Below are 18,837 nucleotides of genomic sequence, written 5' to 3'. Positions count from 1 at the left end.
GTATTCTTATGTCTTTTAACACAGGGCTGGCCTCTGTTTTTGAAAGGAACGATTTGGGGGGCGGGGGGGGGGGAGAGCAGCAGGAATGATCAGTTTCCAAATCCATGTTTGCTTGTTTTGTCATTTCCCACTGGGGCCTGGCCGCAGGGATGAGGAAATAAAGAGGTTTTGTTTTTTGTTTTTATAATGCGAGGCACATGAAGGAAGGCCATGTTAGATAAGCGTGCACAGTTCCTTCTGAGGCCAGCGGGAAAAGCCACTGTTATCGGAAAAGTTTTCGTGATAGAGCACAGTCCACCTGAATTCAAAAGCTTGCCTGTTCCTGGCCAAAATAAAGATTCTTCGACAGAAAGGATTAAATTGAATGTGTCGAGAGGGTGTTAACAAGCAGCGCACGGTTGGTCACTTTTTACCTTTACCTTCTCCCTCTCCCTCTCTCTGTCTCTCTCTCTGTCTCTGTCTCTCCATCTCTCTCTCTCTCTAATAAGAGTGCTTGCACTCGAAAGCTCAGACCCTGAATAAATCTTTGTTGGTCTTAAAGGTGCTACTGGACTCTGATTTTATTGTGCTACTTCAGACCAGCTCATTTGGATCTCTCTCTGTCTCTGTCTCTCTCTCTCTCTGTCTCTCTCTCTCTCTCTCTCTACCACACATTGTGGTTTCAATAACCAGTGTTCCCTAAACAGCTGCTAATCGTATAAAGATGGTCAGCTTTCCTCCCTCTGTCCAAGATTCCAGTTGTTCTTGGCCTCAGGTGGAAAATATCCTGTCTAAAAAAAAATACGCAGAGCATGTTTGCAAGGCTTAAGCCTGCAGCGCGGCCCTGGTTGAAGTGCGAAAGGTGGCATTGCCCTGACCCTTGGGTCTCTGTGCTGCGTCGTTGTGTTCAATTCGCCCATGGATGCTGTGTGGGCGGGGCTGTGGCTCAGCGGGAAAGCCTCTGCTCAGCATACAGAAGGTCACAGGTTCGATCCCCGGGGTCTCCCGTTAAAAGGATCGAGGGGTGAGAGATTCAAATGATCCCCACCTAACGCCGCAGAGTCTTGAGTAGGCAGTACTGACTTTGATAGACCAGCGATCTGATTCATTGTAAGCCGATTTCACCTGTGCCCTGTTTTTCTCCACCTGGGGCCCAAGTAGTTCACAATATCCTTCTCTCTATCTCCGTTTCAGCCACGCAACAACCACCCTGTGAGGTTGGTTAGGCTGAGAGCATTTGACGAGCTCCGGGTCACCTAGCAAGTTTCAAACCTGAGTCTCCCGGATTCTAATCTTATATCCAGACTAGGGTTGCTGGGTTCCTCCTCGAAACTGGCGGGGGATTTACCAGGAGGAAGGAGGCAGGCCCAGCCAACACGAAGGGATGTTCTTACATCACGGACCACATGACCTGAAATTGACACCACGTTAGGGCGACACTCTGGTATTTGGGCACAAACTCTATCGTGAATTTGGCTTCTACCATGGAGTTTTTGCCCAGATGCCAGAGCGTCGCCTCTCTTTTTCAGGTGATTGGCAGCAAGGCGGTGGAGTCTAGCAGTGGGGGGCCTCCACCTGGGGGCTGGGCAACCCCAAACCAGACGGAGTCTGTGTCCTATTCTGTTAACAGGGGCCAAGCGATCGTTTTTAATGCGGTATTCACGCCACTCTCAAATTCTTAATGTCATGTTTTGGTCTTTCCTCCCCCTCCACTTTCAGACCATGCTGGTTCTCATGCCACGCCTGAGTGCAAGTGAAGGGAGAGGGAGCAATTAGTGCGGAGAAAGTGGGCGAACGTCTCTCCCAAGTTCAAGAATGCGTTATCTGAAATACCTGTTTGGTTGTATGTTAGGAATGAGGCCCTTCTTGTCGGTCCTGTTTGCGTCCATTGCTCTCAGCTGCCATAAGGAGAGGGCACACATAGGAGGCGTGACAGCAATGCGTTAAAGTCCTGCATTTAAGGCCACCTCGCACCTGTACCTGTTGTTATCAGGATTTTATTTGTAGATATATACCTAAGGTGCATGCACTTGTACAGGACCAAGCAGGGTGAACTTGGGCTAGTCCCAGTTCTCGTAGAGCAGTTCTCTCCGAGCTCTCGACCCCACCTACCTCACAGGGTGTCTGAGGTGGGGAGGGGATGAGAAAGGGGCTTGTAAGCAGCTTCGGGCCTCCTTCCAGTAATGAAAACAGGGCATTAAAATAAAAACCTGCTCTTCTTCTTGGATGGAAGAGACACTCAGCCAGGGTTGCTCTGCAGGGACAGGCCACGGCAAACTTCCCCTGAATGACTCTTGCCCTGAAAACTCCAAGGGGCCACCATATTTCTGCCTTAAATTGACCGCACTTTCCGCCACCCTGAGAGAAAGAGAAAACCTCAGTGGAAACGTTTCAGGGGGCCTGTGGGGGAAATGCGCTTTTGAGCCAAGAGATCTCTGGAATCTCCGCCACTCACCGGCCGTCCCTCTGCAGGCATCTCTGCCTCGATCAGGTTTTCCCTAATGTTGGTTTCGGGTTTTGTCTCTTTGTTTTCCAGGGAGAGGCGGAGGAAGAGGAAGAAAGGGCCGAGGACCAGGAACTGACGCCCGAGGCAAGGAGAAAGCTGGAAAGGAAGCTGAAGAAAGAGCGACAGAAAGAGCAGAAGAAATTGATGCGGGAGGCCGGGATCGTCTCCAAGAAAGAAGAGGTGAAGCGGCCATCGGGCTCCGAATTGGCGCTGGAGTATTTGACGAGGTCAGTTTCGTCACCGGGCATCAAGAGCACAGGAGTCGGGACCGGGGGTTAAGGCTCTGACCACCCTGGCGTGTTTCCCTGTCCAAGCTGGAGTCCCGATTGTCTCACCTGGAAAGCACGAGAAGCGATGGGAAGGCTCCTATCTAGGTAGACCAGGGGTCCCCAGCAAGGTGCCCGTGAGCCTAATGGAGCCAACCACAGTCCTAGCACACACCCAAGTGGCAATACAGTTAGCAGAGTGTGTTTTTAAAAAGATTTGTCAGTGGCCTCTGTCCACCGTAACACCAGGCTAGTCACAGGGTATGCAAGGACCTGTCTTTAAACGACACGTGCTCTTTTTAAAGGCATCCTGTTAATCAGGACTTCTGCCTGAAACGTTATTAAAGTTCTGCACGCGTTCACTTCCGGGCATTTCATGGCAGCCGTTTTGTTGCTGCACCTTGTTACTGCACACTCGGTCATCCATTTAAGAACCAGCTAGAGAGCCAGTGTGGCATAGTGGTTAAAGGGCGGCAGACTCTCATCTGATCCCTTTAACCCTCCATATGCTGCCACCTGAGTGACCTTGGGCGAGTCGAATCGAATCAAATACCTTTACTGGCGTTATTAACGCCAAACACCTTGGGCAAGTCGCAGGCCTATTAGAGCTGTTCTTGCAGAGCAGTTCTCCCTGAGCTCTTGCAGCCCCACCTCCCTCACAGGGTGTCTGTGGTGGGGAGAGGAAGGGAAAGCCGCTTGGGAACTCCTTTAGGTAGTGAAAAGCAGTATTAAAAAACAGCAACTTTTCCAGCATTTCCTCTCCTTTATCTCTGCAGTCCCAAAGGGGACTGGCTTTCTGGTAGTGAACTTTAGGAATCTGATTGAAATGTTTAACTCAGCCAGTCAGCTGAAAGACCTAATTTTTTTTAATTCATTATTTTATTTTATTTATTGCATTTGTATACCGCCCTCCCATAAGGCTCAAGGCGGTTCACATAGAACGTAGCAGAACGATACATTGAAGTCACTGCTCATAATAAATTAATAGTGACAATAATGACAGAGAAATTAATCCCTCCTCACTATCTTGAAGACTTGGGAGAGTGTAGACTCTGTTTAGGATTGCACTGGAGATCCCAGAGGAGAAATTTATCCAGAACAGATAGCAGAGGTTGGAAATCTGGCTCTAGAATTGTTGTGAGCAAAGAGCACACACACACACACACACACACACACAGAGGAGGATTCTGCATTGCATCTTTGAATACCCCCGGGACTGTCGAGCAGCCACTTCTGCTGCACATAATAAGTTGATTTGCAGGAAACGGCCCCGTGTTCCTTCCCGGCACAATGAAATTCTACTAAGTGATTTGGAGACAGGCAGCTTCGAATTATGCGAGGCGCAGTATTTGGCGTGACGTTTGGAGGATATCAAAGAACTCTCTGCAGAATTGCTTTTTTAGACCCAAAAAGTTGGCGAAGAACAAAGGCCTGCATTTGCACGCCCGGGGTTTTATAATGCTATGCCCGCCCCAGTGAGCGGTTCCAGACTTCAAAACGTTATTTACCGTAATTAGTCGAGGGCTTAAAATTCCTGGGCCGAACAACAACAAGCAGAAGGCCGTGTTTAAAGAAGAAGAAAGCTTCCCTGGCTCGCAGAAGCAAGCGACAAGACCCAGATAAACACGAAGGGCCGTGTTTATCCTCTTCCTTTCCAAAGAGAGACCCGGCCTCCACTTGAAAGAGCCAAGCACGTTACAAACTATAGGTTCCCCAGTTGGAAGGGGGCCAGTTTCCTATCTCCCGCCAGCGCTTAAGACCAAAATACCCAGACAGTCTGAATGGTTTGCTTATAACATTTCAGGGCGGAGGGGACGAAATTGATAGCATTCCACACTGGGGGCCGGGGTGGGTGGGGGGAGAAGAAGACGTGCCCCTCTTCGGTTGCGTAATTTTCATGAAGGGGTGACGGCAGCATGCTCAGCGTGCGGAGCAGCTGTGACTCTTTGCCCGCCGTTTCGGCCTGCGCACGAGCCGGGTGGGTCGCCTGGCCCTCAGCTCAAAAAGTATTCTCAGTTGCGTGTTTGTTTATGAGATTTTTAGCCCGCCACTCTCTGGAGACTATATATAAAAATCCCCATAAATCATCATGCAATCCTGTAACAGAGCAGACAAAACGTTAAAATGAAACAAGGCTGGCAACATAATTCTGCCCCAGTCCCCGCAGCCATCTGCCTTTCAGGGTGAGGGTACCCAGCTTGCTGGGGGGTAAACGGTCATGACTGGGGAAGGCACTGGCAAACCACCCCGTATTGAGTCTGCCATGAAAACGCTGGAGGGCGTCACCCCAAGGGTCAGACATGACTCGGTGCTTGCACAGGGGATACCTTTACCTTTACCTTTACACTAGATGTTGCCCCATAGCCTCAGGAGGGGCCCACTGTTCCTAGCCCTGACTTCAACCGAAGACCTGGCAGGAAAGCTCCGTTTTGCAAGCCCTTAGTTCTCCCGGGAGTTCATTCCATCAGGTCGGGGCCAGGATCTAAAAGGCCCTGGCCCAGGTCGAGGACAGTCTATAAGCTGGAAGAGCAGAGGAATGAAAACGCTCTTGCAGTCGGTATTCTAAAGGAGGAAAGGGTGCAGCGAGCGGGAGGAAATATCCGCTTGCAAACCGAGCAAATGCAACTTAACCACAGTGAGGATGGAAAGAATGTACCAAGGTCCCGGGGGGAGCCTGGAGGGAACGTGACGTGCAGAGAGGCAGTGTTGGAGCCTTTGCATTCTCTTGGTGGGCGCCACGCTGAGGACCCCTGTTGCAGCAAGTCAGGCCTAAGCGGCATATAAGTACCAACTGTTCTTCTTCAGTAATCTCAGGGCTCTCTCAGCCTCACCTCCCTCACAGGGTGTCTGTTGTGGGGAGAGGAAAGGGAAGGTGAATGGAAGCCACTTTGAGACTCCTTCAGGTAGAGAAAAGCAGCGTATTAAGTACCAACTCTTTTTCTCCTTCAGTAATCTCAGGGCTCTCTCAGCCTCCCCTCCCTCACAGGGTGTCTGTTGTGGGGAGAGGAAAGGGAAGTCAACCGTAAGCTGCTTTGAGACTCCTTCAGGTAGAGAAAAGTGGCATCTAAGAACCAACTTTTTTTTTTCTGCAACAAGCAGCCCTTAATTTCCATCCTGCAAACCCTTTTTAAAAAGTTGTTTCCTGGTGGTGTCCTTGGAAAGGTCTGTCTTGCTTGGGCTTCTAGATCTCCATTTCCCTTCGCGACCCATAAAGGCGGGGCAGAAAACCATGTCTGTCCAAAACGGAGGGCTTTGGGCAGTTCGTTTGGAACACGATTGGCCAGCCCTGAGCCAAATTATCTTTCTGTGCTGCTGTAAGCTTGATAAATCCTTGGCCATAAAATCTCCCTCAGACAACAACAGTGACGAAGCCTTTATTGGCAGGTTATAAACGGTACAATATAAGGGAACAAGATGCATTCGATCCTCCTGCAATTTAAGCCAAGTAAACAAGAGCTAATATGGTACATTAGAATGAGCCAGGACACGTTCACGACACCTCCTTGCCAGTGGTACAAATTTTGCAAGTGATTCAATTAAGACGGGATGTTGGGAAGTCGGAAGAAATAGGGCCTTAATTTCGTCAGGTTGCCGTTCTCTTTTACAAAGCAATAAGTTTCGGAATTAAGCTCAGGTAGTGTAGTAAAATGGACAATGGAAAACAACCTCACGCAATGGATTCTGTGCGGTGTTGTCCACGAGGCCTAGCTGAAACTGCGATTTTAAAGAAAAATCTTCCATAAAACGCAGCAGAAGGCAGAGCTTTCGTTCTAGCTAACACAAAAATTCTCCGTTGTTGTGGGGCAGTTAGACGGTAAAAATATTGGACTCAGTGCTTCGTTCAGAGCCAGAGGAGCAAACATATTCTCAAACATTGGGGCCAGAGCGGGCGGGGTGGGGGGAGAGATTAAGACATAAATGTTAGAAAAATGAAATCGGGCAGATCGGAAGCTGTATCGTACAGGTTTTCAGAAGACAGGACCTCGGAAGTACACCTGTGCTTAATATTGCCAGTCTCCATGTAGAACTTGAAGATCTCCAGGGATTAAAATTGAGCTCCAAGCGATGGAGAAAATGGCTGCTTTGGAAACACTATAATATTGTACCCCTCCAAGCTTTCTCCCCTCCCCAAACTCCGCCCTCTTCAGGATCCACACCCCCCCCCCCAATCTGATGAACCTGCTGAGGTCTCCTAAGGGGCTAGGGTGCTCTGTCAGTCCAGAGTTTTCCTTGGGCGGCGGCTGGATCACAACGGCTAATCCTGTTTCAAGTTTGTGGCACGAGTATTCCTTTAGTCACTGACGCCTTGAGCCGTCCGGGACACAGCAGCTTGTGGGAGTGTCCCTTTCAATGAGCACCAAACAGGAAACCGGTCATAATGCCAACGGGTTACTCCTTCCTTGAAGGAAACACCTTGAAATGACTTCCGGTGGCGGAAACCACCTCGTAATTGGGAAGGGTGTGAATGCCGCCCGGAAAAGGGAGATGCTAATCGCACGGGTGTTGTGTCAGAAAGGAGGCTGCCTCCTTGAAGGAAATCCATTTACCCGTGTTGCATGAGAGCTCCAAACAAAGCTGGGCCCATCATGAACCCGTAACAAGGGCATTGTTAGAAACTGCCTTGAGTAATCGAGGAAGCGCTAGTTGCCTGGCACCCTGCCTCCTTGTGTCTGGGATTTTGCCTCTCGTTCACGTGTCCCCAACTTCCTTGGGCCTCCGAGCACCTATGGGATTCTGATGCAATTTGGCGAGCACAGCCATAAAATGGCTGCCACAGGAGGCGGGGCCAGCCACAAAATGGCTGCAACACGAGGCGGGGCCAGCCACAAAATGCCGCACATCTTGCCAGCAGTCGCACAGTCAAAATCCTTGTGTTTTCCTGGTGTAGGTGAAATATGTGCCCAGCCAATCAAATCTCCAGTGGCCAATCATAGCCCTGCTGGGCAAAATCTCCCTCTCCGCTTTCCGAAAGCACTTTGTGGGCATCAGGAAAGGTATTGGAAGAGTCCCATTATGCCCACAGGCACCATGTTGGGGAACCGCTACTCTAGATATTTCCTAGAATTGCTCCTCCCTTCATGCCCACAGATCTTTCAATAGGATCCCTCACCCCATTCCACCAGATCACTTCCTGTAACATTCCTGAACAGACCCCAGGTGGTCACCTAGGCATTAAAAATGAGTCTCAGGTCCAGAAGGATCAAAGCCTGCTGCCAGAGAAAGTGTCACCGTGTGCATTTTGAGGAGCCCACATTCAAGCCTGTATCAGGCTTGTTCTTTTTTTGGCATGCAGGGTCCCTGCCCAGGCACTCCCACAAGGTCTGCTCTCTCTCAGGTTTGTTTGTTTGCTTGCTTGCTTGAGTCATGGAAACTCACCTAATAATTGTTTGGTTTCCTTTTATATAATAAACTGCGTTGTTGTTTTTAAACGGGGGGGATTGGGTTTCTACGATGGCTGCAATGGACAAACATGGAGGAAAATCTGGACTTAATTATGTAAAGCTGACCGAGTGCTCAGCAGGTGGACCCAACAATCCACTTCTATCTAAATTTCAGAACCCCCGTGGACTGTTTTTCCTGCCGCTGAGAACATAATCTCTTCTGGTTTTGCTGACCTTTCTTAATTCAAGATTCTCACCGGGGAACTTCTTCTAAACTGGCCTTTTTATTTATTTTAATTTTTTTACAATGTTTGAAATCCAGCAAAGTTTACTTTAGCGTCAATCTCGTCAGGATGCTGATACTTGAAACCAGCACGTGCTTTAAATCTGCTGCTTTAGCGCAGGATTTAGGGACATTACCTATCTCAGATTAAATATTCTGGGGTGGTTCCTACTCCCATTCACTCGCTCGGCCGAGCAAAGTTTGGAGCCTTTCACCAGCTTCCTTCGACTTAAGTGCACTTCCGCCAATCTGAGGGGACTTCCGCCAATGGAAGTGGCTCTCCCAGCAGCAGAAGACCCCTTAAATTGGCGGAAGGCTACTTGGAGCACAATTGGAGCCAGCCTACTATTTGCAAAATAGACCCATATACCAATGTTGTTCTTGCTTTCCAAGTCATTGATACTTGCGTTCGACAGTTCCGTTCTGCTAGCGGAAAATCTTTCCTCCAGCGGAAAGAGCCTTTGACCTCCTGGAGAAAAGCACCCCACTTTTGGGGAACCACACACGGTTTTGCAGCTTAAACATTGCTAGCTGCCCCATTTTTTTTATAACCACACACAACAAAACCGAAAGTATAAACAGAGATATGCACACATGAAGCTGCTTTCTACTGATTCAGACCCTGGGTCCACCAAGGTTAATCTTGTCTACCTTAGACAGGCAATAGCTCTCCAGGGTCTCAGGCAGGGGTCTTTCACGTCTCCTCTCTTCTTTTAACTGGAGATGCCAGGGAGAGAACCTGGGACCTTCTGCCTGCCAACTAAATCCTCTTCCCTCTGAGCCACAGCCCCCTCCCCTTTGCCCTGTAGTTGCAACACGCTCTCCCTTTCCCACCCACTCACCCGCAAACACCCAGCTCATTTTTACGGGTCTTAAAGTAACAACTCAAGACTGCCAGGCTCCCAAAATGCCAGAGATGCTGAGTGATTGATGTTCGGGGTCCCAGATCCCCTGCCATTTTGTCTGCGTGAAGCTAGGCTGTCACAATATTTATGCAAGTCTTTTGGTTCAAAAGCGGCCTTTGGGCAGAGGCATGCCGAAGACCGAAACCACCTCGATAACCACGACAATAAAAAGGCATCTGACCCTCTGTTCGGATCACCCGCCGGTCCCAGCTGGGTTTCAGGGCCAGTTAGTGACAGTAACCAGCCACGAACCCTCCAAAACAAGAAAATGAGAAAATGAGATTTCGAAATGCGTTCTCGTTTTGTCCGTGAGCACCCAGCATTTAGGCAAAGGCTGGGCTCCAGCAACAAGTATAACTAACCAGCTGGCCGGCAAAATCAGATGAGGGAAGTGCCATCGAGCACTGCTATCTTGCGATGATCCCATGGTTTCTTGTACCCACTTTTTACTGCCCAAAGGCTTGCCTTCCCCTCCTTTCCCCGCAACAGTGGGGCTGAGAGAGCTCTGAAAGAACCGAGCGGCCCAAGGTCACCCAGCTGGCTGCCTGTGGAGGAGGAGCAGGGAGTCCAACCCAGTTCTCCAGATTAATCTCGACACCACGCGGTCTTTCCTCAAGCTAAGCCTTTGGTTGATCTTCATCATACCCTCGTGACCCTCAGCATGAAGGACAAGAACAGTGTGGTTAATAAGTACCACCCTCCTCCTTTGTCCTCTCCTCCTTCAGTGTGACTCGTCCGTGGGTCTCCCTAACCCCAGGCGCTCTCGGATAAAACGCAGCCGCTGGGATGCCAGGTGAACGCTGAGGCTCACAGCCCCACCGGGAGCACTTCCTGCAAGGCACAAAAGTGCGTAACAGGTGTGAAATATTTTAGCACAAAGCTCATGTTTCACAGCCCTGTCCTTCCCTGTAAAAGCGGCTTGATTTTCGAATCTGACTTTCAGGAGGGCTGGGGGGTCGTATTGAAGACTTCCTTTCGGAGTCGTACTCGTTCCCAGCAAAAACGAAACCTCAACGCCGGTGAATTTTCCCCAGCAATTCGTTTATGCTCCAGGTCATGTCGTAATTGCATTCAGTCGGATCAGTGGCTGAATTCCGAAAAGATTCAGCAACCTTGACGTGAACTTCCCACACGCAGGAAAACGAGTCTTCTATTAAACTCGAAACATTCTCTCTGTGTCGCAGAAGGAGAAGGGAGGGATTTTGGTCTCGTCCTTCAAGCGGCACGTTCCTTTTCTTAGGTGGTTTCCATAAAACAGCTTTTTCGTTGCAAACGCAGCCTGTGTCACGGGTGGGTCCAAAAGCCGGTTGGCAAATCAGATTTACGAAATCAGGACTGCGGTTTTTGCTTTTTTTTTTATTCCCCAGAAAGAATTTGCTGACCTGGTGAGGTGTTTTTTTAATGTTTCCTTGTTAAGCAAATTCATACTATATCTTGTAAAGAAGTAACAATTCCAACTGACCCCCGGGAAATATGAAACACTGAGTGAAATATTCGAGCAGAGCTGTACCGTAGGGAAGCACTGGAGCTTGTCGACCGAAAATAAAATTTCAATTTAAAACAGTGTTAATCGGTGAGTTCTGGGGCGTCGTGGCAAGTTTCCCAACCCCAGAGAACTTTAATACAGCTTCTTGCCTTTGTCATTAGTAGGACCGCACCGGAAAGTCGTCGTTCGTTTTATAGGGATATCAGCAACTCAGAAGCATGTGTTCTGGTCTGTGTCGTTTCGCCTCGAAAGAAGAGCGGGGAACCAAGAAGTTTTTGCCTTCTCCGTTTCGAAAACGTTTCCTTATATTAGTTCATTGGTAATTAGGGTTGCCGGGTCCAGATTGGGAAACCCCGGAAGATTTGGGGACAGAGCCTGAGGCGGACAGGGAGCTCAGTGGGGTACAAGGTCATCCAAAGCGTCCGTTTTAATAACAGAAGAGAAGCCATGTTGGAATAGGCCAAGGGCCCCTCCAGGCCAGCCCTGTGTGCCAAACCCCAGGTGCTCTCAGAAGGTCCATCAGCACGGCCAGGGCTCCAGAAGACCTCCTGCTGTCTCCTCCCCCCCCCCCCCCCAAGCACCAAGAAGACAGAGTATCCGCCCATGCGGTATCCGCCCATGCGAGAAACCCTTCCAGGGTTATCAAGAAACCTCGGGGCTGTCAAGAACCCCTGGTTGAAAAATCCTGTCCAAGGCAGAGCTATAGCCCTCCTTAACCCCACTGGCTTTAAGTTGACTTAGAAGCGTGTAACTTTTGCTGAAGGCACCATGACCTCAGAACGTGTCATTTTGGACCACAAGACTAAAAGTTTCATCATGCTCCCTCTTTGCATTCTGCTCTGTGACCATATAAAAGAACCTGAAGTTGACTGCAGCATGATTCTGAGATTCTGTTGCCTAGTTCCCCCTGCATAATATGGGGTGTTGGACTGGATGGTCTTCAGTTACCCCTTCCCACTTTTCATTCCAAGACGCCCACCTGAAACCATTGCAAACCGAGAGTATTTCAGTGTTTTAATTTATCGTTACGCTCTCCGATCCATTTTGGACGATAAAATCCCCTCATCTTCCGCAACTAGTCCGTGCAGAATCAGCGAAATTTTACTGTGGTTCTTTTGAAAGGTAAATTCTGTCAAATCATTTCTGAATCGTCCCGGCAGGTCCGCCGAACCCGAAATGCTTTATCCTACCAGTACAAATGAACGGTTTTTCCTTGTGTCCATAACAACAGAGGGGGGCCTGCAAGGAAGAACGCACAACCTAAAATTATACAAGAAACATCTGTTCGTGCCTATCGGACAGTGCTTCCGATTAAGTCTCGGGTGCGTTGCCAGCCGCACGCCTCCGCCTGCTCGCAAACCTCTCAAAATAGAACACGCGCATGAAACAAATAATACATGCATTTCCAGTGAAAACGCGCCAAGCTGTAAACTGGCCTCCCGGATCCTAGCGACGCACCAAAACAAAATCGCTTCCGAGAGTCAGGTCTCCGGCTGAATCCAGCATGCTGTAGGGGCCTCTAATCTTAGAGCACCTTAGAGACCAAGAAGACTTGGAGGGGCATACACGTTCGAAAGTCAGTGCTCCTTTGACCCTTGAAAGCTCAAGTTCAAGACCCTTGAAACCCCGAAAATCATCTTGGCCTCAAATGTGCCAGTGGACTTGAATCTAGTTGTTAAAGATAACAGTGTAGGTGAGTTGACCTTGAAGGGCATAGGTGAGAAGTAGCATAGCAAAATCAGCCGGACGGAGGCATGGATTCCTCTTTCCTTCCCCTGGTGCCTCCTCCTCTCAGAGCTCAGCCAAGGCCAGGAAGAAAGGGACGGGTGGGGAGAGAGTCCCAACGAAAGGGAGCGAAACCAGCTAATCCCTTGGAAGCATCCAAAATAAGCGATCGGCTTTCCGCCAAGCTCAGATCTGCTCCCCACCAAGAACGTTTTTAATGCCAGCATCAGATGGTTTGTGCCATTGTGGTATTGCGGGGGAAGAAGAAAATGAGATGTTCCTTTCCCTGTTCCACACACACACACACACACACACACACTCCCCCAAGGCTGGTCACAGATCCACCTCCTGGTGATTATTTTTTTAGAAAACCACACAAATGAGAGAGATTAACCGCCCTGTTTGTAAATGGTCCCGCATGCTTGACTCCTTGCTCGTGCCAGCGGTTGGGGGGCCCTTCTTTCCCCCCTCCGGCTGCCGACCCCCACGGCGCGCATCGTGGGAGGCCCGGCGAGACTGGCGGCTGTCTTCTCCAGCGTCACGGTGTGACACGATCGGGGCCGGCCTCCCTCCCCACACCAGCTGGCCAGAAAGATACTACGGACATCTGGACGCACCGATAAGCACATCTGGGGGACAGCGTGTTCCCCGGCAAGGCCCAAGAGTGAGAGTTTGGGGAAAGAGATTTTTAAGAAGCCCGTGTGTTTTAACGGCGCGGAGTCGGCTGAAATGGGATCCAGCTCAGACGAAGGTTCTCCAGCTGGGTTGGCAACTCCCGGCTCTGCTTGGGGCCCGACTGATGCCTTCAGCCGTCGTCAGGCTGGGTGGGATTCCGGATGCTTTCTCCAGGTCCCGTGAGCAGGTTTTATTTCGGTTTTGCAAGGGGATCGTCTTTGAGCATATCTTTGAGGGCAGCAAAGTTCTAATCTGAGGTCTCTTTTGATGTGTCGATAAATTAGGTTTCTTGCAGACCTCCGTTGGGTTTCTGAGCGTTCGTATTACTGTGCCACGGACTCTCCCCCCCCCCAATGTGTTTGCCACACATAGACAGCCTGGTGACTGAGCAGAGGGTCGGGGCTTCATTCAAGGGCCCCAGATGTGTAGGGATTGGGACCCTTTGAAACTCAGAGGGCAGGCACAGGACTGAAGCTGTTGCAGGACCTTGTTAATGGGGGGAGGTGGGGTGAAGGAATTCAAGCTGTTTGTGTATAATCTCACTGAATGAGGCCGATTTGTAACTTTCATTCAAACTTTGTTTGCAGCTGGTCTGAAAACCCCGAAACGTGGAAGTTCCAGAAGACCCGGCAGACGTGGCTTCTTTTGCACATGTACGATAAAGACAAGGTACGTTCCAACGTTCGCTTTCCTTTTCAGAGCAGAAGCCAAAAGGTACATCCTTGGGAAGGGCCTTGGCTCAGTGGGACAGCCCCTGCTTGGCATGCAGAAGGTCTCGGGTTCAATCCCCGGCATCTCCAGTTATAGAGGTCCTAGAAGTAGGTGATTTGAGCCACTCGCAATCTGATTGGACAGTGCTGATCTCGACAGACGAAAAAAAGGACCGAATGCGTCTGAGGCAGCTTTGCGCATAACAGTTTTTAAGGGTGAATAGAAAAATATCCCTGCCCTCCGTTCTTGCCTGAACTGCCATGCAAACATTGCGTGACTTAAGACAAACACAGCCTGATTGTCTCCAGCCGCTTGTAGTTGCACATTAAATTCTGAAGATGCTAAACTGGGCGATGGGGCTCCTTGGTCTGTGGGGTTATTAGACAGGAGGGCATCTACTGCACGTGCGCTGTCCATGTGATCCTATCAAGGCATATTTTGGCCGGTGTGTTTTGTAGTTGGAGTGTCAACCTAAGACTGGGGAATCTCAGGATCTGATTCCTGCCCTTCCACGATCCTCCACGGCTGAATTTTGGGGTTCAGTCTTTCTAAACCTGACCAACATGACATGGTTGTTGTTGTGAGGATAAAATGGGGAGAGGAATGTCTGTAAGCCACCCTGGACAAATAACAGGAGCAGGGGAATCTTGCCAGCAGCTTATGTAGCAGCTTTATTATTCCTCCTCTTTTAAATCAACGCCGCCAAGGTCTTGACTCAAATCAGCCCAACAATTCGGGCGCACCGTCCATGCAGACCTCGTCACCTTCTCCTTCTTTTCTCTTAAAGGTGCCCGACGGACATTTTTCCATTTTGCTGCGATACCTCGAGGGGCTCCAGGGCTGCGCACGCTCTGTAACCGTGCAGAAGGCAGAAGCGCTCATGAAAGAATACGACGCCACCGGGGCGGAGGATCCCGGCCTCCTCGAGACGCGCAGGCGCATCCGGGATGTTCTCCAGTTGTTGTCGTGAAAACACGGCCGTCGTAAAAATCCTTTCTGGATCCCTCGTCCTGCTTGCCGCTGGTTTCCTCACTCCACCTATATGATCCGTTTGCCTCGAAGACCCAGGGAAGGCGGCTGTCAGGCCAAAGTCCCCGTAATACCAAAATGTCAGTGAGGAAAGATAAAGAGTTTATTCTGCAGAATTAACTGGCACACGCTAGAAGAGCAGGGCCCCGTATGCTGGATTATTGACCATGATATAAAACAGCCTATGAACTCGCAATTGGTCAAAGCTGGCGAAAGCATATAATTGGCTCCATAATTCTCCCTTGACAGCCCCCATTTATTCCTCTTCCGCCTTCCTGAGAAGAGAATGGCATTTTCGGTATTGCCTCCTCCAAAGCGCAAACCAGAACCTCCCTCTTTTAAAATCTGAACAAATCTTCTGATTATAGTATCTCTGAGGCAGTTGTGTCTAGAAAGCCAGAGCAAAGATCTCAAACAGCAGGGAGGGAGGTAAGAGAGAGATCGCTGGAGGGAGAGACCTTAAAACTACGGCAGATTATACTGCTTGCTAAGTCGGTTTGGGCCGGCCCATCGTTGTGTCTGAAAAGTGCCATTGTTGAAGAATCAGTTCCGTCACACAAAGAGGAGCAGGCAAAGGGTGATGTACTCAATAAAAGGACATCCTGCTTACACTGTGGTGGATCCGGAGTCACCTTGGCCCTCGCTATTGTTTTCCCATTGACTAAATTTTGCTTTCTTGCAGCTTGGGGGGACCAATCGCAGCACCGGGAAGCAGAATCTCTGCTGGCTTTGGGGGACAGGAAACCAAAACACTCATTGTTCCAGAGCTGGAGGGTGCTAATTGGACCGGTTGTCTTCAACCAGCTCTAATTGCCCAGATTTCTCCAGGCGCTTCGTTGTCGTTTAAACCGTCGCCTCCGCCTGGGGTTTCCCGCAACCTTCGCCGGACGGCCTCTCTTGAAGCGCCTCGGGGGGGGGAAAGCATGGAAGAGATTAGCGATTCCGAAAACCGCTAACGTCTTGCATTCCCTTTAAGACAACTCGGCCTGGGAGCCAAATGATTAAGCGATCCAATATGTGCTGGGCTAGCGCAGTAACGCCAGTGGAATTTAATACGCTGGCACCAGCCTCCGTGCACGTTCAGCAAAGCTGAGCCGGCGGAATCCTCCTGACACGCCTCCTGAACCGACGGCCTCTCTCCCTCTCTCGTGGGTCACCTGCCCCTTGTCCTTTCAGTCACCGAAGCAGACGCCGTTGGGCGCGGTTGAAAAAGTCACGGGGGTCTCCGTCGCTCGAGCGTCGGCCTCCTCCTCGTGGGCCCGCGCCGTGCTTGGTTCGAAGGGAGCCGATTCCAAAGATAGCAAGAAAACGTTCCAACCTACGCATTTTCCACTAGAATAGTAAGCTGTGGGTTGGATCCAGCGGGAGCCGTCCCACTCACTGTGACGCTGGCAGGGAGACTTCCGTTCTAGAAGAACAGAGTTTTGACCGATGTGGCAGGTAGAGAGGGCTTACGGGGCGAGCCAGCTATGATTCCTGCACCCCCCCAGCCCCAGTTCTGGGGTGACCATAGGTGCTTCTGCGCAAAAGTTGGCTTGTTATGCTACGGTTGATCCAACACTGCAATATCAAAACCCTCTGATCGGTTCTCACTGGCCCTTTGAAAAAGAAAGCCTCGCCTTGCCGATTCGCCCGGAGTGTCTTTCAAGCCAGCCCGCCGAATTAGCAAGCCTCACTCTGAGGCGAAGAGCTGCCGTTTTCATAGGTGCCACATTAAATCTTCGTTTGCCGGTCTAATTGTCTTCCAGCTGAGTTAATCTGCATTGTGTACATCTACCCGGGACGATTCATGTCCTCCGAGACTGCTGGAGTCAGGGCTTTCTTGCGGAGAATGCAGACAGAGAGAGAGAGAGAGAGAGAGAGGAAATTAATTGCTGAGGAGCGTTCATAGCTAGAGATCTGTCTCTGATGACAGTGCTAATTGCTGGGAGGGGGGGCGAAACCCGGCTCTGATGTTGTAGCAATCTTCCCTTTAATTGGAGCGGTCTTCACTACGCCAGTTCCACCGTGTCTGTCCTCATTTTTCTTCCTGACTTCTAATTCCGAGAGATTGCTGGAGAAATGGACTTGTCGTTTTTAATTTAGGGGAAGAGACGCCGGACGGCGCGTGCACCTTTGAAAAAGAGCCCGGCCTGTTGCCGTTCGCTTAAGCGTAAGGAAGGGTGATGAAACGCTTCATCCACCACTGTTTCTCTTTCACAAACGCAATGGACACCTTCTGAAGTGACGAGAAAACGGAGGGCGTAAGGGAAGCCATGTTGGATTAGGCCAGTGGCCCATCCAGTCCAAACCTCTGTCTCACACAGTGCCCAAAAGCCAGGATCCATCCAGAGGTGCACCAGTCTGGCCAAAACATCAGAAGCCCTCCCATCTATGCCCCCCAAGCCCCAAGAAGATAGAGCACCCCTGCCCCAGACGTAGGAGAAGCCATGTTGGATCAGGCCAGTGGTCCATCTAGTCCAGCATCCCATCTCACCCAGTGGCCAACCAGTTCCTCTGGAGGGCCAACAACAGGGCAGAGAGGCTGAGGCCTTCCCCTAATTAGAATATTGGGATAGCCCTGCTGGATTAGACCAGTGGTCCATCTAGTCCAGCATCGTGTCTCACACAGGAGCTGACCGGGGCGTCAAACTATAAGAGAAGCCATGTTGGTTGAGGCCAGTGGCCCCTCCAGTCCAATACCCTGTGTCACACAGTGGCCAAAAGCCAGGGGCCATCAGGAGATCCACCAGATCCAACTCAGTGCTCCCTTGGTCAGATACCTGAAGACAGGAGCTTTGCCAGCTCAAAACAAGGCGAATTGGACTTTCGATGCAGCTGCGGGTCATGGTGAAGAACGGCAGCCTCTACGCGGGAAAAGTTAGTTCAGTTCCCTGCTCCTCCACATGCAGCCAGCTGGGTGACCTTGGGCCAGCGACAGTTCTCTGAGAGCTGTTCTCACAGAGCCATTCGCTCCAAGCTCTCTCAGCCCTGCCTACCTCACAGGAGGCCTCTTGTAGGGAGAGGAAGGGAAGGCAAATTGAAGCTGCTTTGAAACTCCTTCAGGTAGCTAAAAGTAAGGTACAAAATGCCCAGCTCTTCTTCTTTGCAGCTGCCCAGTGGCAGAGCTGGGCTGGAGTTTGTCGCTGCCATTTGTTTCGGTCTATTTCTGTCTGTCTCCGCAAGTAGCTAAAACAAAAGCCGCGTGGGCGTAGTCTCGGGTTGGGGGGGAATCACAGGGATGTAAATAGCATCTCTTATGTCAGTGTATACCCTCTCCGTTGACAGATTTGTGACTCGTGGGCAATCGCCTCGTTTGGTCTTCAGTTTGATTCCTGCTGCATCAGCATAATCATTAAAAAAAAAAATTCCAGGAAATTTGAGGATGAACAGGTCAGCTTTGAAGAATTTTGCTGCTTCTGGTGATGCCAGGAACAGATCCCCTGCAAAAGGTGCGTATCTGACTTTTAGGCAGATAGAACATTCCTGATCTTTTCACCAGGGATCTGTAATAGGTGGTGGGAATCACTTCACAGCATCCTTAACCATTCTTTCGAGTAAACAGAAGCCAAGGGAGATTCCCCCATGCCAAGCTGTTCCAATCCAGGGTTCAGGTGTCCCGAAATCAATGAAGGACCGTAATCCAGTCAAGGTCCTCGTGCAAAGAGGTGTCAGCCGATAGCTTACATTGCACCCACACACCCCACAATGTTCCCTGAGAGGTCTTGTAGATAAATGCCAGCTGCTGAGACTCAATCCTGCAACGGCTCATCGTCACTTTGGTAGTAGGTAGTTGGCATCGAGCCACAAGACGAGTGCTTCTCTTTGCTCACGGCTCTGCTCTCAGCCTGCGCTTCTGTAATGGTGCAGGCGATCCTGGGGGGCTGGCTTTCATCTGCTGGATCAGAGCTG

The 18,837-nt window shown here is 50.3% G+C and overlaps 1 protein-coding gene across 9 annotated transcripts in view; it reads left to right on the top strand.

Annotated features, from left to right (window-relative positions):
* Positions 1-15,555, top strand: part of CHLSN (cholesin) — a 95,693-nt gene extending 80,138 nt beyond the window's left edge. For 7 of the 9 annotated variants that reach the window (XM_077316519.1, XM_077316517.1, XM_077316520.1 and 4 more), the window contains 3 exons: positions 2,516-2,712; positions 13,794-13,875; positions 14,705-15,555. In XM_077316519.1, the coding sequence (XP_077172634.1) occupies positions 2,516-2,712; positions 13,794-13,875; positions 14,705-14,887 (462 nt within the window). In that variant the 3' untranslated portion in view covers positions 14,888-15,555. Of the gene's footprint in view, positions 1-261; positions 398-2,515; positions 2,713-13,153; positions 13,381-13,793; positions 13,876-14,704 lie in introns of those variants that run through there. The other 2 variants (XM_077316522.1, XM_077316514.1) reach the window with 2 other exon arrangements.
* Positions 15,556-18,837: the final 3,282 nt, after the last annotated feature.

This window comes from Paroedura picta, chromosome 17 (assembly GCF_049243985.1).
Source record: "Paroedura picta isolate Pp20150507F chromosome 17, Ppicta_v3.0, whole genome shotgun sequence".
Taxonomy (NCBI): domain Eukaryota; kingdom Metazoa; phylum Chordata; class Lepidosauria; order Squamata; family Gekkonidae; genus Paroedura; species Paroedura picta.
This window is presented reverse-complemented; position numbering and strand designations above follow the sequence as displayed.